This window comes from Staurois parvus, unplaced genomic scaffold (genome assembly GCF_062004578.1).
Source record: "Staurois parvus isolate SC_StPar_1 unplaced genomic scaffold, SC_StPar_1.0 ptg003506l, whole genome shotgun sequence".
In the NCBI taxonomy this organism is placed as follows: Eukaryota; Metazoa; Chordata; class Amphibia; order Anura; family Ranidae; genus Staurois; species Staurois parvus.
In genome coordinates, this window is record NW_028321302.1 from 78,733 (window position 1) to 102,982 (window position 24,250).

General features: G+C 49.4%; 1 protein-coding gene across 1 annotated transcript in view; it reads right to left on the reverse strand.

The window, feature by feature from the left end:
- The window catches only part of LOC149427769 (uncharacterized), a 47,169-nt gene that overhangs the window by 17,085 nt on the left and 5,834 nt on the right, over nucleotides 1–24,250 (reverse strand). Inside the window, exons 2-6 of the mRNA XM_089667689.1 lie at nucleotides 8,208–8,501; nucleotides 5,660–5,710; nucleotides 3,071–3,124; nucleotides 2,594–2,644; nucleotides 1,640–1,690 (exon numbers count right to left, since the gene is read on the reverse strand). Of these exons, the coding sequence (XP_089523815.1) occupies nucleotides 1,640–1,690; nucleotides 2,594–2,644; nucleotides 3,071–3,124; nucleotides 5,660–5,710; nucleotides 8,208–8,501 (501 nt within the window). The remainder of the gene's footprint in view (nucleotides 1–1,639; nucleotides 1,691–2,593; nucleotides 2,645–3,070; nucleotides 3,125–5,659; nucleotides 5,711–8,207; nucleotides 8,502–24,250) is intronic.

Consider the following 24,250-nt stretch of genomic DNA (forward strand, 5'->3'; position numbering starts at 1 on the left):
CATGGGAACCAGGTTGGATCCAAGAGCGGCTGCAGACTGCTTGATGGTGTATGTAGAGCCCGACTCTCATTCTTGGGGATTTCCAGAGTTGTGAAGATGAGTGTCTATCGCTGGGGGGGGGGGTTTAGTGGAAAGCTCTCCTGAGTGGGGGGCAGGGGTGTTGATGGTCAGTGTCAGGCTTTCTCCACAGGAGGGGGAAGAGGGGGTTGTGTTGGTCGGTGTCTGTGTGGGCAGACAAGTTTCCTAGGGCAGCACAAAACATAAATACACCACTGATGGCAGCTTCTTTCTCCTGCTGACAATGGTGGTGAAGGAAGCAGCGGGCGCTGACACCCGCCACAAACCTAGCAACCAGTGACATCACCAGTACTATTCATTTGCCAGCCTGGGAATTCCTGGCCATGTAAACAAAGGGGGAGGAATGGCATTAGTACCAATGACCAAAATATGGCGGCATGACCACACTTTGTCATTGACATCACCGGGTATATCCCACCTCATTGGTGAGCCGTCATTCCCGGCGAGTGTGGTGACGGAATTGGACGTGTCTATTGCTCAAATGGTTTCAATTATTCATCGTGATTGATGATGGATGACATGGATGGTGATGGATTTACAACATGGACCTTTTTTTTTCTCAACAAAGGACTTTTCAAAAAGTGTGTGTCTTTATTTAATTATTTTGTGAAGGAGTAGTTATACAATGTACCCTTACTCATTCACATGGGGGGGGTATCTTTATTTTTAAAGGGCATCTAGATTCCCGATATGTTCACAGGCTGGGCCAGGGTTGTCATGAACATGGGGACAATGAGCTTTTCCAGGGGGGACCTCCCTTGCAAGATACCCACCCTATGTTGAGAGCATGGGGTCTGGTATGGTTCAGGAAGATGGGGGGGGGTGCATGCTCATCCGCCCTTTTTTAAGGCTTGCCAGGCTGCATTATTGAATAAGAGTCTGGTATGGATTTTGGGGGGACCTCCCTTGCAAGATGCCCACCCTATGTTGAGAGCATGGGGTCTGGTATGGTTCACGAAGATGGGGGGGAAGTGCATGCTCATCCCCCCTTTTTTCCAGCTTGCCAGGCTGCATGCTTGAATAGGGGTCTGGTATGGATTTTGGGGGGACCTTGTACTTTTTTTTGTGTACTTTTACATGAGTTTCCTCTTTAAAATGCATACCACACCCAAGTTTTTTTTTTGTGTAGAGTCCCTTTTGAAACCCGTACCTGACCCTCATCCAGGATAAATGACTGGTATGTATTTTTAGGGGAAACCCCACAACTTTTTTGTGTGAATGTCCCCCATTATCATCTATACCAAACCCCCATTTAGGATAAAGATCTGCTGTAAATGAAGAGAATCTGTTTACAGCGCCTTGAAAAAGTCTTCCTCCCCCTTGAAACGTTCCCCATGTTGTCATGTGACAAGCAGAACCGTCAATGTATTTATCGGGATTGGATGTGATGGACCGACACAAAGTGGCACATAATTGTGAAGTGGAAGGAAAATGAGAAATGGTTTCCAACATTTGTGACCAATAAATCTGTGAGAAGTGTGGTGTGGGGGACATGTTGTGTTCTGTAAAAGCAGAACCATGAGCATGCACAGAGGAAGTCCACATGTGCCGTGTGCTTTACCTCTCAGAAATTCTGTGAGTTTGTTTGTCCATTCATATGATTCAGAAACCTCTGCCAGAGAGAAAAGATTGGTTAGTGACCTGACTTTAATCCACTCAAATAAGTAATACACCTTGGTCAGAGACCCGCCCCTGAAGGAGCTCCTCCCTCTGCTGGCTGACAACTGTCAGAAAGACTCCCAGGGCCGGTGTTCCCTCAATCACTCTGCATTGGCTGCGTAGAGGAGGGCAGTCAGCTGATACAGAGGCAGACTCAGGTACCTCTACTAGCTGTGATAACCAAATGGGGACACCGGCCACACGACTGACAACCCAAAATAACAATTTTAACCACTTGAGCTCCTGAGGATTTACCCCCCTTCCTGACCACGCCTCTTTTTGCTACTCGGCGCTGCACTAATTCAACTGATAATTGCGCGGTCATGCAATGCTGCACCCAAACGAAATTTACACCCTTTTATTCACACAAATAGAGATTTCTTTTGGTGGTATTTGATCAGATGTGCGCTTTTTATTTTTCACGCTATAAACAAAAAAAGCCAAAAATTTTGAAGAAAAACAATATTTTTTATTTTCAGCTATAAAAAATATATAGTAAACTCAAAGTTGGTTATAAATTTAGGCCAAAATGTATTCTGCTCCATGTTTTTGGTGAAAAAAATCCCAATAAGTGTATATTGATTGCTTTTGTGACAGTTATAGCGTCTACAAACTATGGGATAGATACTGCAATTTACACCATTTTTCTGCTATACAGCGCTGCGCTAGTTTAACGGACAATTGCGCGGTCATGCAATACGGTACATAAATGAAATTTACATCCTTTTTTCCCCTTTTTATTTTGTTGGCCTGTTCCTTCCATTTTTTTATTTATATACTTTACGTATTGGTAAAAAAAAACTTTTTTCAGGATACTCAGACTAAACATTAAATATTCATTTCAAAATGTACATACTTTTCAAGAAAGTTCCAGCTTTTTTCACAAAGTCTTGTGGTCCACGAAGCCCTGCCAGACAACACATACAGGTCAGAATTCCGGTTTCTCCAGTTTAGTGAATCAATACAGCTTAGTCACTCAAATGTCCCAATATCCCAGCTTCGGCATCATGCACTGTAGTAGAGACCGATCCGCCCAGAGCTCAGGTTCTCCCTCCCCCAGACTGACTTTCTTCTGAGCAGAGGATCACAACACGTTGATACTTGGAGCAGGGGCAGACTGTAGGGGGCCCCATGAGATGTCCCTGGTACCTTTCATAGGCTTTTTCATAGGCTTTTTTAGGTGTGGTTTGAGTGTGGGTGAGGACACAGGGGCCCCATGATCCCCTATTTCCCAGGAGCCCCATGAATTGTCAGTCTGCCCCTGACTTGGAGAGAGATTCAGTTACTGCTACAAGTTCTAATAAAGTACACATTTTAAAACAAAAATATATACCTTCCCAAAAATTTTCACGCTTCTTGTCCAGCCAATCTTGTACTCCAGACTCCCCTGCCAGACAACATAGACAATTTAGTGACATCATTTTCTCCATTACACGCATAGGGACCCGGCCATAAGCTGGACTGTAGTTTACATTTAGTGTAGCCATCCTGAGCTTTATTCTGTTTTTTAGGTGTCCCCTAAGAGCAGGGATTTTGTTGCTTCCACCTGTTTCTGAGGAGTGCTCTCCAGCAAATTGAATTAGAAGACAATCTGTGAGGTTATGAATAATCATTCCACCTTGGTCAATCTCTGAGGGGTTTATGCCAGGTATGTGGGCTGAGGAAGAGGTGAAACATTTAGGGAGACCTTTTAGAAGGTTGTTTTTCCTCCCAGACTTTGGTCCAAAGGTCCTTGCCTCCTAGACCTGCTACCTGGAGCGGGAAGTAAATCAGGGAAGTCCAGTTCAAGCTTCTTAGACCCCCAGCCTGGGGGGTAAGCTAAAGCTGAAGAAGAATCTTGCCTAAGCAATTGCTGGTCTCTGCTCAAAGGTCCACTTCTACCAACTGCTGGTCTTAGCTCAAAGGAGCACTGCTACCAATTGCTGATCTTAGCTCAAAGGTCCACTTCTACCAATTGTTGATCTTAGCTCAAAGGTCCACTTCTACCAATTGTTGATCTTAGCTCAAGGGTCCACTTTTACCAATTGCTGGTCTTGGCTCAAAAGTCCACTACTACCAATTGCTGGTCTCAGCTCAAAGGTCCACTTCTACCAATTGCTGTTCTGAGTTCAAAGGTCCACTTCTACCAAATGCTGGTCTCAGCTCAAAGGTCCACTTCTACCAATTGCTGTTCTGAGTTCAAAGGTCCACTTCTACCAATTGCTGGTCTCAGCTCAAAGGTCCACTTCTACCAATTGATGGTCTCAGCTCAAAAGATCCAATTCTACCAATTGCTGGTCTCAGCTCAAAGGTCCACTTCTACCAAATGCTGGTCTCAGCTCAAAGGTCCACTTCTACCAATTGCTGTTCTGGGCTCAAAGGTCCACTTCTACCAAATGCTGGTCTCAGCTCAAAGGTCCACTATTACAAATTTCTGGTCTCAGCTCAAAGGTCCACTACTGCAAATTTATGGTCTCAGTTCAACTGTCCACTTCTAGCAATTGCTGGTCTCAGCTCAAAGGTCCACTTCTACCAATTGGTGGTCTCAGCTCAAATGTCCAGTTCTACCAATTGCTGGTTTCAGCTCAAAGGTCCACTTCTACCAATTGCTGGTCTCAGCTCAAAGGTCCACTTCTACCAATTGCTGGTCTCAGCTCAAAGGTCCACTTCTACCAAATGCTGGTCTCAGCTCAAAGGTCCACTATTACAAATTTCTGGTCTCAGCTCAAACGTCCACTACTGCAAATTTATGGTCTCAGTTCAACTGTCCACTTCTAGCAATTGCTGGTCTCAACTCAAAGGTCCACTTCTACGAATTGTTGATCTCAGCTCTAAGGTCCACTACTACCAACTGCTGGTCTCAGCTCAAAGGTAAACTACTACCATTTGCTGGTCTTAGCTCAAACGTCCACTAGTAGCAATTGCTGGTCTTAGCTCAAAGGTCCACTTCTACAAATTGCTGATCTCAGCTCAAAGGTCCACTTCTACAAATTGCTGATCTCAGCTCAAAGGTTCACTACTACCAGTTGCTGGTTTCAATGGAAAGATCTGCCTCTACTAATTGCTGGTCTCAGCTTAAAAGTGCTCTTCTACTAATTGCTGTTCTGGGCTCAAAGCTTAAATACTACTAATAGCTGGTCACAGCACATAGGGCCTCTACTACCAATTGCTGGTCTCAGTTGAAAGGTCTACTTCTACTTATTAGCTGAAAGGTCCACTACTATGAATTGTTGGACTCAGCACAAAGGTGGACTTCTACAAGATACTGTCCTGGGATCAAAGGTCCACTACCACCAATTGCTAGCCTCAGCTCTAAGGTCCCATTCTGCCAATTGCTGGTCTTGTCTTAAAGGTCCACAACTACTTTTTGCTGATGTCAGCTTAAAGATTTATTTCTACATGTTGTCTATTTTGGGGCAAACAGCCACTGCCAGCCCGTAAAAGGGTCTGAAGATACTTGAAAGTAGCTGTCTGCCTGGCCTACTGAACCTGCATTAGCCCACAGCAGAGGTTAAAGATACAACAAGATACTTTGGAGAGGAGAGAATTGTTTGATTCTGGGTTGGAGTATCCTGTACCCCTAACCCAAGTGAGCCAATAAAATAATAAAAGTAGATTGTCAGGGTGGAAGTCTGTCTGGCAGTCACTGTATATAGATTGTTGAGTATTTGGGTGCAGCTACGGGACAAATCACCAGTAGAAAGGCTAGAGGGTCCCGAAAAATGCTAAAGCCACATGGCTTGATCACCAATCCTGTCCCATCTTGCTGCTTAGGTAGGAATGGAACGTTGGTCACTCCCTGTACACTTTGCCTCTCTTCTTGTCAGCAAGCTCCCAGTATTAGAATGCAGCCTTATGATCATAGCTTGGAGCTCCCCTCCCCCACAGTGTGAATTAGCTGTTTATTAGCGGTGTTAAAACGTTCATATTAAACTTTACTTACCTGCAAAAATTTGTGTCATTTTGTCTTTCCAGCCTTGTGATCCGGGTTTATCTGTCAGACAACACAGGGAGGTCAGCGGCCTCACTTTTCACTTTGATGAGCGCATTACACCCACTGTTAGAAGACCGCCCTCTCCAATGTAGTCCTGCCTGATTGGCTCGCTGTACTGCCCCTCCCCCCCTTACCCCGCGTGTATTACAGGAAGCTTTTTTGTGTTAAAATACACATTTTAAGCCCGAAGATTACTTTAAAACCTCAGAGGATTAAACATTTTCTGAAATCAAGGGCCCTGTGGAATACAATGGTGGAACGACTGTCAATCAAATCAATATTTTCCATTATGGATTCGGTGTTCAATGAGGGATCCAGAATTATTGATGTGGCAATACCCAGTACATGGGCAGCGACACCCAATATTCCTCTGCAGGCTGGATTTTCTTGCAGATCACCCTATATAACATCCACATGTGATGCTGAGCATCCAGAATTGAAAGAACTGAATTCCAATGAATGAAGGGGGCGTGGCCAGGGGCAATCAGGCTGGGGAGGAAAGAGCTGGATGATGCTGAATGTCCTCCAACCAGGAAATGAAGAAGAGCTCTATCTGACTGGCTGCAGCTTCTAAAGCACATTGTGAGAAGCTCCCAGTGTGCAGTGAGATCAGAGGAAACCATCTCAGTCCAGGGGACCTGTACCTGTGCAAGAGTGAAGGGGAGGAGCCGGTACACCTCTGCAGGACTGAAGGAGAGGAGCCGGTACACCTGTGCAAGACTGAAGGGGAGGAGCCGGTACACCTGTGCAGGACTGAAGGGGAGGAGCTGGAACACCTGTGCAAGGCTGAAGGGGAGGAGCCAATACACCTGTGCAAGACTGAAGGGGAGGAGCCAGTACACCTGTGCAAGAATGAAGGCGAGGAGCCAGCAGACCTGTGCAAGACTGGAGGGAAGGAGCCGGTACACCTGTACAGAACTGAAGGGGAGGAGCTGGTACACCTGTACAGGACCGAAGGGGAGGGGCGGTATGCCTGTACAGGACTGAAGGGGAGGAGCCAGTACACCTGTGCAAGACTGAAGGGGAGGAGCCGGTACACCTGTACAGGACTGAAGGGGAGGAGCCGGTACACCTGTACAGGACTGAAGGGGAGGAGCTGGAACACCTGTACAGGGCTGAAGGGGAGGAGCCAGTACACCTGTGCAAGACTGAAGGGGAGGAGCCGGTACACCTGTGCAGGACTGAAGGGGAGAAGCTGGAACACCTGTGCAAGGCTGAAGGGGAGGAGCCAATACACCTGTGCACAAATGAAGGGGAGGAGCCAGTACACCTGTGAACGACTGAAGGGGAGGAGCCAGTACACCTGTGCAAGACTGAAGGGGAGGGGCAGGTACACCTGTGCAAGACTGAAGGGGAGGGGCAGGTATACCTGTGCAAGACTGAAGGGGAGGAGCTGGTACACCTGTGCACGACTGAAGGGGAGGAGCCGGTATACCTGTGCAAGACTGAAGGGGAGGGGCAGGTACACCTGTGCAAGACTGAAGGGGAGGAGCTGGAACACCTATGCAAGACTGAAGGGGAGGAGCCGGTACACCTGTGCAAGACTGAAGGGGAGGAGCGGGTACACCTGTGCAAGACTGAAGGAGATGAGCCTGTACACCTGTGCAATACTGAAGGGGAGGAGCTGGAACAACTGTGCAAGACTGAAGGGGAGGAGCTGGTACACCTGTACAAGGCTGAAGGGGAGGAGCTGGTACACCTGTACAAGACTGAAGGGGAGGAGCTGGTACACCTGTACAAGACTGAAGGGGAGGAGCTGGAACAACTGTGCAAGACTGAAGGGGAGGAGCTGGTTCACCTGTACAAGACTGAAGGGGAGGACCTGGAACACCTGTGCAAGACTGCAGGGGAGGAGCCAGTACACCTGTGCAAGACTGAAGGGGAGGAGCCTGTACACCTGTGCAAGACTGAAGGGGAGGGGCAGGTACACCTGTCCAAGACTGAAGGGGAGGAGCCTGTACACCTGTGCAAGACTGAAGGGGAGGGGCAGGTACACCTGTGCAAGACTGAAGGGGAGGGGCAGGTACACCTGTGCAAGACTGAAGGGGAGGCCAGAGGGATGATGTAAGAATACAAGTAGGGGAAGAACAAAATGTTTGCAGATGTATCTTAGATCTGTGCCTAACTGAGGTCCAGCATCACATGTGGCTGTTACCTAGGGTGATCTGCATACAAATGCATCCTGCCTACGAACACCCACTTCCCCAGACTGACACCCGCAGATCGAGATATTTTGATATTTACATAACTCCTCCCAAGTGGCAACCCACTTTTTGCATCTTGAGAGCAGTACAGCACCCTGCTAGCCCCTTCCACCAGCCATGAGCTGCCTGCATTTCATAGAGAAGCACTGAGACCCAGTGATGATGTCGCTGGGTCTAATATAAGGTATGTAATGAAAGTGGAAAGGTTTTATTTAATAATGAGGAGGGAGGAGGGGGGGGGGCACGGAAACTGAAATATACACAGAATTCCCATCAGCTTTAAAGTAACTTACCTGGAAGAGCAAAAAGTAGAGAAGATACGTAGAGGGTTCTTCCTATGCGACACCTGTAAGTCTCACATTTCAGGTCCTGCGCTGGCCTCTTCTTTGTCCTGCATTTGAGCTCCTGGGACTTCATAGTAATGCTCACATTGTTCAGATTTGCTGGGCAGATTATTTTTGTGTTATTACACCATAATGAAATTTTCTTCTCATAGACTCTCATAGAGGTTTGGTTGGCCTTCTCTTTGCTGCATGTGACCTTACTCCCCCCCATGAGACACACTGTGGATTCTCCGTCGGATTGTCCTGGAAAGGAAGATCAGGGTCACATATGATACAATGCAGTGCAGATCATGGGGGTGCGGTCACCCCAGATTGTAGAAGGAGGTCAGAGACAATGATCCACCATTACCCCATATTAAGTATTCCAAAATCATGAAGGCGAGGGGGTATGTGTCCTGTGCCAACATCCAGGCTCCGATCCTTAGATAAGAAAGATTTTATGTCATCAAATGAAAGAGTCTATTTATGAGGACCTACCCGGGAGGGCCGCTGTGTGGTGAGTACCCCTCAACTTCTCTCTGAACAGCCAGGCAACAGGTGTTCCTCACACAGACAGTGACCAGTCCATGGGCTTGGTTTTGTTGTTTTATTAGGGGAAATCAACTTGGATGGGGAAATAGGAATTATGGGATGTCAAGGTGGCTTAAATCAATGGAAAGGGGACACTTCCCTCCTATGTACAAAGCAGATCCTGGACTGTTCTTTTCCTGCAAGCCATCAGTGGTTGTGAGTCAGTAGTAACAGCCCCTTACGGGTGAGGAACAAGCAGACCCTCAAAATCAGCTTAACTTCTCATATCTACATGTAGAGATGTCCTCTCTATCCTCCTGTAGAGCTACTCCCAGTGCCATGTCCTGCAGACACCACCAGCCCTCCTGGCTTCTCAGAAGATCTCCTGGGACAAGGATAAAGGACTGAGCCCAACGCTGTCCTTAGAAAGCTTGCTACGTGTAGAAGTCACCTTGTAGATCCTAGAGAGTGCTGCTGTACTCACTCTGTCTTCTCTCCCGTTGTAGATCCCAGAGAGCGCTGCTGTACTCACTCTGTCCTCTCTCCCCCTGTAGTGCTACTCCCAGCTCCATGTCCTGCAGACACCACCCAGCCCTCCTGGCTTCTCAGAAGATCTCCTGGGACCAGGGTAAAGGATTGAGCCCAGCATTGTCCTTAGAAAGCTTGCTATGTTTGGCAGTCGTCCCCCTTGTAGATCCCAGAGAGTGCTGCTGTACTTACTCTGTCCTCTCTACCCCTGTAGAGCTGCTCTCAGCTCGACTACCTGCAGACACCACCCAGCCTTCCTGACTTCTCAGAAGATCTCCCGGGACCAGGGTAAAGGATTGAGTCCAGCGCTTGTCCTTAGAAAGCTTGCTACATGTGCCAGTCATCCCCCTTGTAGATCCCAGAGAGTGCTGCTGTACTCACTCTGTCCTCTCTATCCTCCTGTAGAGCTAGTCCCAGCTCCACGTCCTGCAGACACCACCAGCCCTCCTGACTTCTCAGAAGATCTCCGGGGACAAAGATAAAGGATTGAGCCCAGTGCTGTCCTTAGAAAGCTTGCTAAGTGTGGCAGTCTTCCCCCTTGTAGATTTAAGAGAGTGCTTCTGTCAGGAGTGGACTGACAACTCATGGGGCCCCCAGGCAATAGGGATCATGAGGCCCCTGTGTCCTTGTCCACACCCAAAAAAGCCTATTAAAAAAAAGGTGCCAGGGGCATCTCATGTGGCCCCCTATTGACCCCGGGCCTTCGGGCAGTGTCCGAGTGCTTGAATGGACAGTCCGCCCCTGGCTGCTGTACTCACTCTGTCCTCTCTATCCTCCTGTAGAGCTGCTCCCAGCTCCATGTCCTGCAGACACCACCAGCCCTCCTGACTTCTCAGAAGATCTCCCGGGACCAGGGTAAAGGATTGAGCCCAACGCTGTCCTTAGAAAGCTTGCTATATGTGGCAGTCTCTCCCCTTGTAGATCCCAGAGAGCGCTGCTGAGCTCACACTGTCCTCTCTCCCCCTGTAGAGCTATTTCTATCCCCACCTCTGCAGACACCACCAGGCCTCCTGGCTTCTCAGAAGATTTTCCGGGACAAGGATAAAGGATTGAGTCCAGCGCTGTCCTTAGAAAGCTTGCTACATGTGGCAGTCTTCCCCCTTGTAGATCCCAGAGAGCGCTGCTGTACTCACTCTGTCCTCTCTCCCCCTGTAGAGCTGCTCCCAGCTCCACATCTTGCAGACACCACCAGCCCTCTTGGCTTCTCAGAAGATCTCCTGGGACAAGGGTAAAGGATTGAACTCAGCGCTGTCCTTTGAAAGCTTGCTACGTGTGGCAGTCTTCCCCCTTGTAGATCCCAGAGAGCGCTGCTGTACTCACTCTGTCCTCTCTGCCCCCTGCTGCTCCAGGTCTCGATTCCATTCACGCTGCACTGCTGAATATATCCTCCTGAGCCGACCCAAGCCCAGCCTGGGGCCAGCCTCCCATAGACATAGGAGACCCATCCCAGGCACCGAAAGTCTCCTCAGCACTCCATCTTCCACCTGACTCCCCTGTCAGCCTGACTCCCCCAAATTTATGGGCCAGTCCACCACTCTACCAGGGCATCCAAACCTGGGATTGGCTGGACTCCCATAAACCCACAGATTAGGTCTCCACCCCTTCCTGCTTACCAACTTCTGGAAGGTTCTATGATCCTCCAGAGTCAGGAGGAGGCGATAGAGCCACAACCTGTTAAGTCTTCCAGCTGACCTGCAATAACCCGACCTCAATCACATGACAGTTACCATGAGTCACACACAATGATTTTACCTGCAATACACTATTCTAGTAGCACACTAGAGGGTGCTACCGGTATCACCCAATCCCCACACGTATATACACAGTTGTACTCCAACGTTTATGTGGGGATTGGATAGCATACTGTATTTTTAAAATGCAATTAGTGTCAGTGTATAAATAGTCAGTGAGTGTGTTAGCTCTTACGTGGATGCACTAAGCAGGCTGGATACTGAGCCATGGGGAGCAGAAAAGAACTGAACAAAAACAAGCTGCATGTTCGAGTTACAACCACTTGTAACCAGACTTTTTTTTGAGGCATTGGTGCCGTAAAATCTTCTTTCAGGCAACTTGACCATGCAGCTCATTTTTGTTCAAGCATCATCCTTTTGTTCTTTAAAACAACCGCACCGTCAGAGGCTCCTCAAACCATCCCGATCACCTCTTCTTCTAGAAAAAATCCACTTCCAACCTCTGATCCTCCCCTCCCCAACACAAATCCTATCTTCCCTTCAAATTCCCCTTCATGTATGAATCCCCCCTCTCACACACAATCTCCTCTCCTTCTAGAACAAATCCACTCTAACCCTCCGATCCTCCCCCCATCACAAATCCTATCTTCCCTCCAATTTCCCCTTCTTGTACAAATCCCCCCCTATCACCTCTCCTTCTAGAACAAATCCACTCCCACCCTCTAATCCTCCCTCCCAACTCAAATCCTATCTTCCCTCCAAATTCCCCTTCTTGTACAAACACCCCCCTCCCCACATCACCTCTCCTTCCAGAACAAATCCACTCCCATCCTCTAATCCAGCCCCCCCAACTAAAATCCTATCTTCCCTCCAAATTCCCCTTCTTGTAGAATACCCCCCCATCACCTCTCCTTCCAGAACAAATCCACTCCCACCCTCTAATCCTCCCTCCAACACAAATCCTATCTTCCCTCCTCTAAATTCCCCTTCTTGTACAAATCCCCCCTCCCCTATCACCTCTCCTTCTAGAACAAATCCACTTCCACCCTCCAATCCTCCCCCCAACACAAATCCTATCTTCCCTCCAAATCCCCCTTCTTGTACAAATCCCCCCTCCCCCATCACCTCACTCACCCACTAGGCACCCTCCTACCCCCACGAACCCCCGCAACCCCCTCAACCTTATATCTGTCCCCTTCCTCCCCGCATCCATCCCTCCACTCTCGGTTGCACTCCTGAATGCCCGATTGGTTTGCAACAAGCTCACCGCCATCCATGACCTCTTTATCTCCCACTCCCTCAACCTCCTAGCGGTCACCGAAACCTGGATCCAAGCCACAGACTACACCTCCCCTGTGGCACTCTCCTATGGAGGTCTCGTCTGGTCCCATTCACCCAGACCGAGCGGTCGTAGAGGTGGTGGTGTCGGCGTGCTCTTGTCACCGCTGACCACCTTCCAGGTCCTCCCAAACCCCTCCTCTCTATCCTTCTCCTCCTTCGAGGCCCACTGCATTCGACTCTTCTCTCCCACCCCCCTGAGAATTGCAGTAATCTATCGGCCTCCTGGACCAGTATCCCTCTTCCTTGACAACTTTTCCGCCTGGCTTCCCTTCTTCCTCTCCTCTGAGCTCCCCACCATCATCCTTGGAGACTTCAATATCCCTCTCAATGTCATCAACCCGGCTACATCCCAACTCCTCTATTTAACCTCTTCTTTTGCACTCACACAGTGTACGCAGTCCTCAACCCACACCAATGGGAACACCCTGGACCTCATTTTCTCCCATCTCTGCACCCTCCACAACCTCACAAACACCCCTTTCCCTCTCTCTGACCACAACTTCATTACCTTCTCTGTCTCCCCATCCTATAACCCCCCCCCCCCCAAACGTCAAACCTTCACCAGTCATAATCTCCGCAACCTGAACCCGGCCCATCTCCACTCTGCAGCTGACCGTCTGTACGACAGTATCCTCCCCCTGTCATTCCCTGACCTGGCCACTACTGCGTACAACGACTCGCTATCAGCTGCCTTGGACTCCTTAGCACCCCTAACCACACGTAGCATTAGACCCCGACCGCTCCAACCCTGGCAGACTGACCGCACTAATCATCTTACATGACGCAGTCGTGCGCTGGAACGATTATGGCGCAAAACCAGATCCCCTCGAGCGTTCTCCCTCTACAAATCCACCTTCCTCACCTACACCTCCTCCCTCCACTCCGCCAAACAAGCCTACTTCGTAACCCTCATCAACACCCTCTCCACCTGTCCTCACCGGCTCTTCTCCACTTTCAGCTCCCTACTCTCCCCCCCCCACCCCCACCCAGTACCTCACTCACCGCCCACGAGATTGCCAATCACTTCCAAAATAAGATCGACGCAATCCGTAAGGACATCGCCAATGCTCAACCTACCTCCCCACCTAGCCTCCCTCCCACTATAACCCCATCAACTCTCCCCTCCTCTGACCTCGCAACCGCCCTGCCCCCCACCACATCTAACATCCCGCACACTATAACCTCCCCAACACTCCGCTCCTTCAGCTTTGCTACCACTGGGGAGGTCACTAAGGTCTTCTCAGAAGCCCGCCTCACCACTTGCCCCCTTAACCCTGTCTCCACACAACTCCTCCGGTCACCCTCCTCCTCCATCCTACGCTCCCTCATCCATTCTTCAATCTCTCCCTCTCTACTGGCGCATTCCCCTCCCCCCTAAAGCACGCGCACATCACCCCCATACTCAAAAAACCCTCCTTGGACCCCACCGACCTGAACAACCTTAGACCCATCTCCCTGCTGCCATTTTCTTCAAAGCTCCTTGAGCGCTTAGTTTACAATCGCCTAATCGCCCACCTCACTGACAACAACCTGCTCGATCCCCTACAGTCCGGCTTCCGTCCCCTACACTCCACCGACACCGCCCTACTCAAAATCACCAACGACCTGCTAACCGCCAAAGCTAATGGGCACTACTCAGTCCTCCTACTCCTCGAACTCTCCGCGGCCTTCGACACAGTCGACCACCCCCTCCTCCTTAATAAACAACACTCCCTTGGCATCAGAGACTCCGCCCTCTCCTGGCTCTCATCCTACCTATCACAACGCTCCTTCAGTCTTCCCTATAACGCTACCACCTCCCCCTCTCTCCCCCTCTCTGTTGGGGTCCCCCAAGGCTCCGTCCTCGGGCCCCTTCTCTTCTCCATCTACACCTCCTCCCTTGGCCAACTCATACACTCTCACGGCTTCAACTACCATCTCTACACTGATGACACACAAATTTACCTCTCCACCCCTCGCCTCACCCCTTCAGTCTCTGCCCGAATCACCCACCTCCTGAATGACATATCAGACTGGATGTCGCTCCATTTCCTCAAATTGAACCTTTCCAAAACCGAGCTCCTAATTTTCCTCCCAGCCCGTGCCCCCCCACCCCCTCCATCTAGACCAACAATGCCACCATCAGTCCCACCCCGCAAGCCAAAGTCCTAGGTGTCACTCTAGACTCAGACCTGTCCTTCCAGCCCCAAGTCCAATCATTGGCAAACTCATGCAGGCTCCACCTCCGCAACATCTCCAAAATACGTTCGTTCCTCACCCCAGACACTACTAAACTACTAGTTCACGCCCTTATTATCTCACATCTGGACTACTGCAACTCCCTCCTCACCGGCCTGCCTCATCACAGACTATCCCCCCTTCAGTCTATCCTGAACTCAGCGGCCAGACTCATCCACCTCACCAACCACTCCACTTCTGCCACCCCCCTCTGTCATTCCCTCCACTGGCCTCCACTCAGTGTCCTCCACCCCCCTCTGTCATTCCCTCCACTGGCCTCCACTCAGTGTCCTCCACCCCCCTCTGTCATTCCCTCCACTGGCCTCCACTCAGTGTCCTCCACCCCCCTCTGTCATTCCCTCCACTGGCCTCCACTCAGTGTCCTCCACCCCCCTCTGTCATTCCCTCCACTGGCCTCCACTCAGTGTCCTCCACCCCCCTCTGTCATTCCCTCCACCCAGAACATTGTTTGTTACCTCCATCCCCAGCACTCTCCTCTCCCATTCATTCTCCTTCACTTCTATCCACTTCATTATAATTCTGTCCTATCCGTGCTACCTTCTCCCTCTGTCACCATTCTTCCCCTCATCCATCCGTGCTACATCCTCCCTCGTTCATCATTCTTCTCCTCATCCATCCATCCGTGCTACATCCTCCCTCGTTCATCATTCTTCTCCTCATCCATCCATCTGTGCTACATCCTCCCTCATTCATCATTCTTCTCCTCATCCATCCATGCTACATCCTCCCTCGTTCATCATTCTTCTCCTCATCCATCCATCTGTGCTACATCCTCCCTCGTTCATCATTCTTCTCCTCATCCATCCGTGCTACATCCTCCCTCATTCATCATTCTTCTCCTCATCCATCCATGCTACATCCTCCCTCGTTCATCATTCTTCTCCTCATCCATCCATCCATGCTACCTCCTCCCTCTGTCATCATTCTTCTCCTTATCCATCCATCCATGCTACATCCTCCCTCGTTCATCATTCTTCTCCTCATCCATCCATCCGTGCTACATCCTCCCTCGTTCATCATTCTTCTCCTCATCCATCCATCCGTGCTACATCCTCCCTCGTTCATCATTCTTCTCCTCATCCATCCATCCGTGCTACATCCTCCCTCGTTCATCATTCTTCTCCTCATCCATCCATCCGTGCTACATCCTCTCTCGTTCATCATTCTTCTCCTCATCCATCCATCCGTGCTACATCCTCCCTCGTTCATCATTCTTCTCCTCATCCATCCGTGCTACATCCTCCCTCATTCATCATTCTTCTCCTTATCCATCCATCCGTGCTACCTCCTCCCTCGTTCATCATTCTTCTCCTCATCCATCCGTGCTACATCCTCCCTCGTTCATCATTCTTCTCCTCATCCATCCATCCGTGCTACATCCTCCCTCGTTCATCATTCTTCTCCTCATCCATCCATCTGTGCTACATCCTCCCTCATTCATCATTCTTCTCCTCATCCATCCGTGCTACATCCTCCCTCGTTCATCATTCTTCTCCTCATCCATCCGTGCTACATCCTCCCTCGTTCATCATTCTTCTCCTCATCCATCCGTGCTACATCCTCCCTCATTCATCATTCTTCTCCTCATCCATCCTTGCTACATCCTCCCTCGTTCATCATTCTTCTCCTCATCCATCCATCCGTGCTACATCCTCCCTCGTTCATCATTCTTCTCCTCATCCATCCATCCGTGCTACATCCTCCCTCGTTCATCATTCTTCTCCTCATCCATCCATCCGTGCTACATCCTCCCTCGTTCATCATTCTTCTCCTCATCCATCCATCTGTGCTACATCCTCCCTCTGTCATCATTCTTCTCCTCATCCATCCATCCGTGCTACATCCTCCCTCGTTCATCATTCTTCTCCTCATCCATCCGTGCTACATCCTCCCTCATTCATCATTCTTCTCCTCATCCATCCATCCGTGCTACCTCCTCCCTCGTTCATCATTCTTCTCCTCATCCATCCGTGCTACATCCTCCCTCGTTCATCATTCTTCTCCTCATCCATCCATCCGTGCTACATCCTCCCTCGTTCATCATTCTTCTCCTCATCCATCCATCTGTGCTACATCCTCCCTCTGTCATCATTCTTCTCCTCATCCATCCGTGCTACATCCTCCCTCGTTCATCATTCTTCTCCTCATCCATCCGTGCTACATCCTCCCTCGTTCATCATTCTTCTCCTCATCCATCTGTGCTACATCCTCCCTCGTTCATCATTCTTCTCCTTATCCATCCATCCATGCTACATCCTCCCTCGTTCATCATTCTTCTCCTCATCCATCCGTGCTACATCCTCCCTCTGTCATCATTCTTCTCCTCATCCATCCGTGCTACATCCTCCCTCGTTCATCATTCTTCTCCTCATCCATCCATGCTACCTCCTCCCTCTGTCATCATTCTTCTCCTTATCCATCCATCCGTGCTACATCCTCCTTCATTCATCATTCTTCTCCTCATCCATCCATCCGTGCTACATCCTCCCTCGTTCATCATTCTTCTCCTCATCCATCCGTGCTACATCCTCCCTCGTTCATCATTCTTCTCCTCATCCATCCATCCGTGCTACATCCTCCCTCGTTCATCATTCTTCTCCTCATCCATCCATGCTACATCCTCCCTCGTTCATCATTCTTCTCCTCATCCATCCATGCTACATCCTCCCTCGTTCATCATTCTTCTCCTCATCCATCCATCCGTGCTACCTCCTCCCTCTGTCATCATTCTTCTCCTTATCCATCCATCCGTGCTACATCCTCCCTCGTTCATCATTCTTCTCCTCATCCATCCATCCGTGCTACATCCTCCCTCGTTCATCATTCTTCTCCTCATCCATCCATCCGTGCTACATCCTCCCTCGTTCATCATTCTTCTCCTCATCCATCCATCCGTGCTACATCCTCCCTCGTTCATCATTCTTCTCCTTATCCATCCATCCGTGCTACATCCTCCCTCGTTCATCATTCTTCTCCTCATCCATCCATCCGTGCTACATCCTCCCTCGTTCATCATTCTTCTCCTCATCCATCCATCCGTGCTACATCCTCCCTCGTTCATCATTCTTCTCCTCATCCATCCATCCGTGCTACATCCTCCCTCGTTCATCATTCTTCTCCTCATCCATCCATCTGTGCTACATCCTCCCTCGTTCATCATTCTTCTCCTCATCCATCCATCCGTGCTACATCCTCCCTCGTTCATCATTCTTCTCCTCATCCATCCATCCGTGCTACATCCTCCCTCGTTCATCATTCTTCTCCTCATCCATCCATCTGTGCTACATCCTCCCTCTGTCATCATTCTTCTCCTCATCCATCCGTGCTACATCCTCCCTCGTTCATCATTCTTCTCCTCATACATCCATCCGTGCTACATCCTCCCTCGTTCATCATTCTTCTCCTCATCCATCCATCCGTGCTACATCCTCCCTCGTTCATCATTCTTCTCCTCATCCATCCGTGCTACATCCTCCCTCGTTCATCATTCTTCTCCTCATCCATCCATCCGTGCTACATCCTCCCTCATTCATCATTCTTCTCCTCATCCATCCATCCGTGCTACATCCTCCCTCGTTCATCATTCTTCTCCTCATCCATCCATCCGTGCTACATCCTCCCTCTGTCATCATTCTTCTCCTCATCCATCCATCCGTGCTACATCCTCCCTCGTTCATCATTCTTCTCCTCATCCATCCATCTGTGCTACATCCTCCCTCTGTCATCATTCTTCTCCTCATCCATCCATCCGTGCTACATCCTCCCTCGTTCATCATTCTTCTCCTCATCCATCCGTGCTACATCCTCCCTCATTCATCATTCTTCTCCTCATCCATCCATCCGTGCTACCTCCTCCCTCGTTCATCATTCTTCTCCTCATCCATCCGTGCTACATCCTCCCTCGTTCATCATTCTTCTCCTCATCCATCCATCCGTGCTACATCCTCCCTCGTTCATCATTCTTCTCCTCATCCATCCATCTGTGCTACATCCTCCCTCGTTCATCATTCTTCTCCTCATCCATCCATCCGTGCTACATCCTCCCTCGTTCATCATTCTTCTCCTCATCCATCCATGCTACATCCTCCCTCTGTCATCATTCTTCTCCTCATCCATCCGTGCTACATCCTCCCTCGTTCATCATTCTTCTCCTCATCCATCCGTGCTACATCCTCCCTCGTTCATCATTCTTCTCCTCATCCATCCGTGCTACATCCTCCCTCATTCATCATTCTTCTCCTCATCCATCCGTGCTACATCCTCCCTCGTTCATCATTCTTCTCCTCATCCATCCATCCATGCTACATCCTCCCTCTGTCATCATTCTTCTCCTTATCCATCCATCCGTGCTACATCCTCCCTCGTTCATCATTCTTCTCCTCATCCATCCATCCGTGCTACATCCTCCCTCGTTCATCATTCTTCTCCTCATCCATCCATCCGTGCTACATCCTCCCTCATTCATCATTCTTCTCCTCATCCATCCGTCCATGCTACATCCTCCCTCATTCATCATTCTTCTCCTCATCCATCCTTCCATGCTACATCCTCCCTCGTTCATCATTCTTCTCCTCATCCATCCGTCCATGCTACATCCTCCCTCATTCATCATTCTTCTCCTCATCCATCCGTGCTACATCCTCCCTCGTTCATCATTCTTCTCCTCATCCATCCATCCGTGCTACATCCTCCCTGATTCATCATTCTTCTCCTCATCCATCCATCTGTGCTACATCCTCCCTCGTTCATCATTCTTCTCCTCATCCATCCATCCGTGCTACATCCTCCCTTGTTCATCATTCTTCTCCTCATCCATCCGTGCTACATCCTCCCTCATTCATCATTCTTCTCCTCATCCATCCGTGCTACATCCTCCCTCATTCATCATTCTTCTCCTCATCCATCCATCCGTGCTACCTCCTCCCTCGTTCATCATTCTTCTCCTCATCCATCCGTGCTACATCCTCCCTTGTTCATCATTCTTCTCCTCATCCATCCATCCGTGCTACATCCTCCCTCGTTCATCATTCTTCTCCTCATCCATCCATCTGTGCTACATCCTCCCTCTGTCATCATTCTTCTCCTCATCCATCCGTGCTACATCCTCCCTCTGTCATCATTCTTCTCCTCATCCATCCATGCTACATCCTCCCTCATTCATCATTCTTCTCCTCATCCATCCATTCTACATCCTCCCTCATTCATCATTCTTCTCCTCATCCATCCGTGCTACATCCTCCCTCGTTCATCATTCTTCTCCTCATCCATCCGTGCTACATCCTCCCTCGTTCATCATTCTTCTCCTCATCCATCCGTGCTACATCCTCCCTCATTCATCATTCTTCTCCTCATCCATCCATGCTACATCCTCCCTCGTTCATCATTCTTCTCCTCATCCATCCATCCATGCTACCTCCTCCCTCTGTCATCATTCTTCTCCTTATCCATCCATCCATGCTACATCCTCCCTCGTTCATCATTCTTCTCCTCATCCATCCATCCATGCTACATCCTCCCTCGTTCATCATTCTTCTCCTCATCCATCCATCCGTGCTACATCCTCCCTCGTTCATCATTCTTCTCCTCATCCATCCATCCGTGCTACATCCTCCCTTGTTCATCATTCTTCTCCTCATCCATCCGTGCTACATCCTCCCTCATTCATCATTCTTCTCCTCATCCATCCGTGCTACATCCTCCCTCGTTCATCATTCTTCTCCTCATCCATCCATCCGTGCTACCTCCTCCCTCGTTCATCATTCTTCTCCTCATCCATCCGTGCTACATCCTCCCTTGTTCATCATTCTTCTCCTCATCCATCCATCCGTGCTACATCCTCCCTCGTTCATCATTCTTCTCCTCATCCATCCATCTGTGCTACATCCTCCCTCTGTCATCATTCTTCTCCTCATCCATCCGTGCTACATCCTCCCTCATTCATCATTCTTCTCCTCATCCATCCATGCTACATCCTCCCTCGTTCATCATTCTTCTCCTCATCCATCCGTGCTACATCCTCCCTCGTTCATCATTCTTCTCCTCATCCATCCGTGCTACATCCTCCCTCATTCATCATTCTTCTCCTCATCCATCCATGCTACATCCTCCCTCGTTCATCATTCTTCTCCTCATCCATCCATCCATGCTACCTCCTCCCTCTGTCATCATTCTTCTCCTTATCCATCCATCCATGCTACATCCTCCCTCGTTCATCATTCTTCTCCTCATCCATCCATCCATGCTACATCCTCCCTCGTTCATCATTCTTCTCCTCATCCATCCATCCGTGCTACATCCTCCCTCGTTCATCATTCTTCTCCTCATCCATCCATCCGTGCTACATCCTCCCTCGTTCATCATTCTTCTCCTCATCCATCCATCCGTGCTACATCCTCCCTCGTTCATCATTCTTCTCCTCATCCATCCATCCGTGCTACATCCTCCCTCTGTCATCATTCTTCTCCTCATCCATCCATCCGTGCTACATCCTCCCTCGTTCATCATTCTTCTCCTCATCCATCCATCCGTGCTACATCCTCCCTCTGTCATCATTCTTCTCCTCATCCATCCATCCGTGCTACATCCTCCCTCGTTCATCATTCTTCTCCTCATCCATCCGTGCTACATCCTCCCTCATTCATCATTCTTCTCCTCATCCATCCATCCGTGCTACCTCCTCCCTCGTTCATCATTCTTCTCCTCATCCATCCGTGCTACATCCTCCCTCGTTCATCATTCTTCTCCTCATCCATCCATCCGTGCTACATCCTCCCTCGTTCATCATTCTTCTCCTCATCCATCCATCTGTGCTACATCCTCCCTCATTCATCATTCTTCTCCTCATCCATCCGTCCATGCTACATCCTCCCTCGTTCATCATTCTTCTCCTCATCCATCCATCCGTGCTACATCCTCCCTCTGTCATCATTCTTCTCCTCATCCATCCATCCGTGCTACATCCTCCCTCGTTCATCATTCTTCTCCTCATCCATCCATCCGTGCTACATCCTCCCTCTGTCATCATTCTTCTCCTCATCCATCCATCCGTGCTACATCCTCCCTCGTTCATCATTCTTCTCCTCATCCATCCGTGCTACATCCTCCCTCATTCATCATTCTTCTCCTCATCCATCCATCCGTGCTACCTCCTCCCTCGTTCATCATTCTTCTCCTCATCCATCCGTGCTACATCCTCCCTCGTTCATCATTCTTCTCCTCATCCATCCGTGCTACATCCTCCCTCGTTCATCATTCTTCTCCTCATCCATCCATCCGTGCTACATCCTCCCTCGTTCATCATTCTTCTCCTCATCCATCCATGCTACATCCTCCCTCGTTCATCATTCTTCTCCTCATCCATCCATGCTACATCCTCCCTCGTTCATCATTCTTCTCCTCATCCATCCATCCGTGCTACCTCCTCCCTCTGTCATCATTCTTCTCCTTATCCATCCATCCGTGCTACATCCTCCCTCGTTCATCATTCTTCTCCTCATCCATCCATCCGTGCTACATCCTCCCTCGTTCATCATTCTTCTCCTCATCCATCCATCCGTGCTACATCCTCCCTCGTTCATCATTCTTCTCCTCATCCATCCATCCGTGCTACATCCTCCCTCGTTCATCATTCTTCTCCTTATCCATCCATCCGTGCTACATCCTCCCTCGTTCATCATTCTTCTCCTCATCCATCCATCCGTGCTACATCCTCCCTCGTTCATCATTCTTCTCCTCATCCATCCATCCGTGCTACATCCTCCCTCGTTCATCATTCTTCTCCTCATCCATCCATCCGTGCTACATCCTCCCTCGTTCATCATTCTTCTCCTCATCCATCCATCTGTGCTACATCCTCCCTCGTTCATCATTCTTCTCCTCATCCATCCATCCGTGCTACATCCTCCCTCGTTCATCATTCTTCTCCTCATCCATCCATCCGTGCTACATCCTCCCTCGTTCATCATTCTTCTCCTCATCCATCCATCCGTGCTACCTCCTCCCTCGTTCATCATTCTTCTCCTCATCCATCCGTGCTACATCCTCCCTTGTTCATCATTCTTCTCCTCATCCATCCATCCGTGCTACATCCTCCCTCGTTCATCATTCTTCTCCTCATCCATCCATCTGTGCTACATCCTCCCTCTGTCATCATTCTTCTCCTCATCCATCCGTGCTACATCCTCCCTCATTCATCATTCTTCTCCTCATCCATCCATGCTACATCCTCCCTCGTTCATCATTCTTCTCCTCATCCATCCGTGCTACATCCTCCCTCGTTCATCATTCTTCTCCTCATCCATCCGTGCTACATCCTCCCTCATTCATCATTCTTCTCCTCATCCATCCATGCTACATCCTCCCTCGTTCATCATTCTTCTCCTCATCCATCCATCCATGCTACCTCCTCCCTCTGTCATCATTCTTCTCCTTATCCATCCATCCATGCTACATCCTCCCTCGTTCATCATTCTTCTCCTCATCCATCCATCCATGCTACATCCTCCCTCGTTCATCATTCTTCTCCTCATCCATCCATCCGTGCTACATCCTCCCTCGTTCATCATTCTTCTCCTCATCCATCCATCCGTGCTACATCCTCCCTCGTTCATCATTCTTCTCCTCATCCATCCATCCGTGCTACATCCTCCCTCGTTCATCATTCTTCTCCTCATCCATCCATCCGTGCTACATCCTCCCTCTGTCATCATTCTTCTCCTCATCCATCCATCCGTGCTACATCCTCCCTCGTTCATCATTCTTCTCCTCATCCATCCATCCGTGCTACATCCTCCCTCTGTCATCATTCTTCTCCTCATCCATCCATCCGTGCTACATCCTCCCTCGTTCATCATTCTTCTCCTCATCCATCCGTGCTACATCCTCCCTCATTCATCATTCTTCTCCTCATCCATCCATCCGTGCTACCTCCTCCCTCGTTCATCATTCTTCTCCTCATCCATCCGTGCTACATCCTCCCTCGTTCATCATTCTTCTCCTCATCCATCCATCCGTGCTACATCCTCCCTCGTTCATCATTCTTCTCCTCATCCATCCATCTGTGCTACATCCTCCCTCTGTCATCATTCTTCTCCTCATCCATCCGTGCTACATCCTCCCTCGTTCATCATTCTTCTCCTCATCCATCCGTGCTACATCCTCCCTCGTTCATCATTCTTCTCCTCATCCATCCGTGCTACATCCTCCCTCATTCATCATTCTTCTCCTCATCCATCCATGCTACATCCTCCCTCGTTCATCATTCTTCTCCTCATCCATCCATGCTACATCCTCCCTCGTTCATCATTCTTCTCCTCATCCATCCATCCATGCTACCTCCTCCCTCTGTCATCATTCTTCTCCTTATCCATCCATCCATGCTACATCCTCCCTCGTTCATCATTCTTCTCTTCATCCATCCATCCGTGCTACATCCTCCCTCGTTCATCATTCTTCTCCTCATCCATCCATCCGTGCTACATCCTCCCTCGTTCATCATTCTTCTCCTCATCCATCCATCCGTGCCTTCTCCCTTTTATGGTCACTACACTCCCATTGATCCAAGTCCACCGCCATTCCCTCCAAATACAGACCTAGACATGTGCAAATCCAAAATATTTGTTTCATTTCATTGTTTAAATCGTTTTATTTTATTAAATTCGTTTAATTCGTTTTCAGAAATTGTTT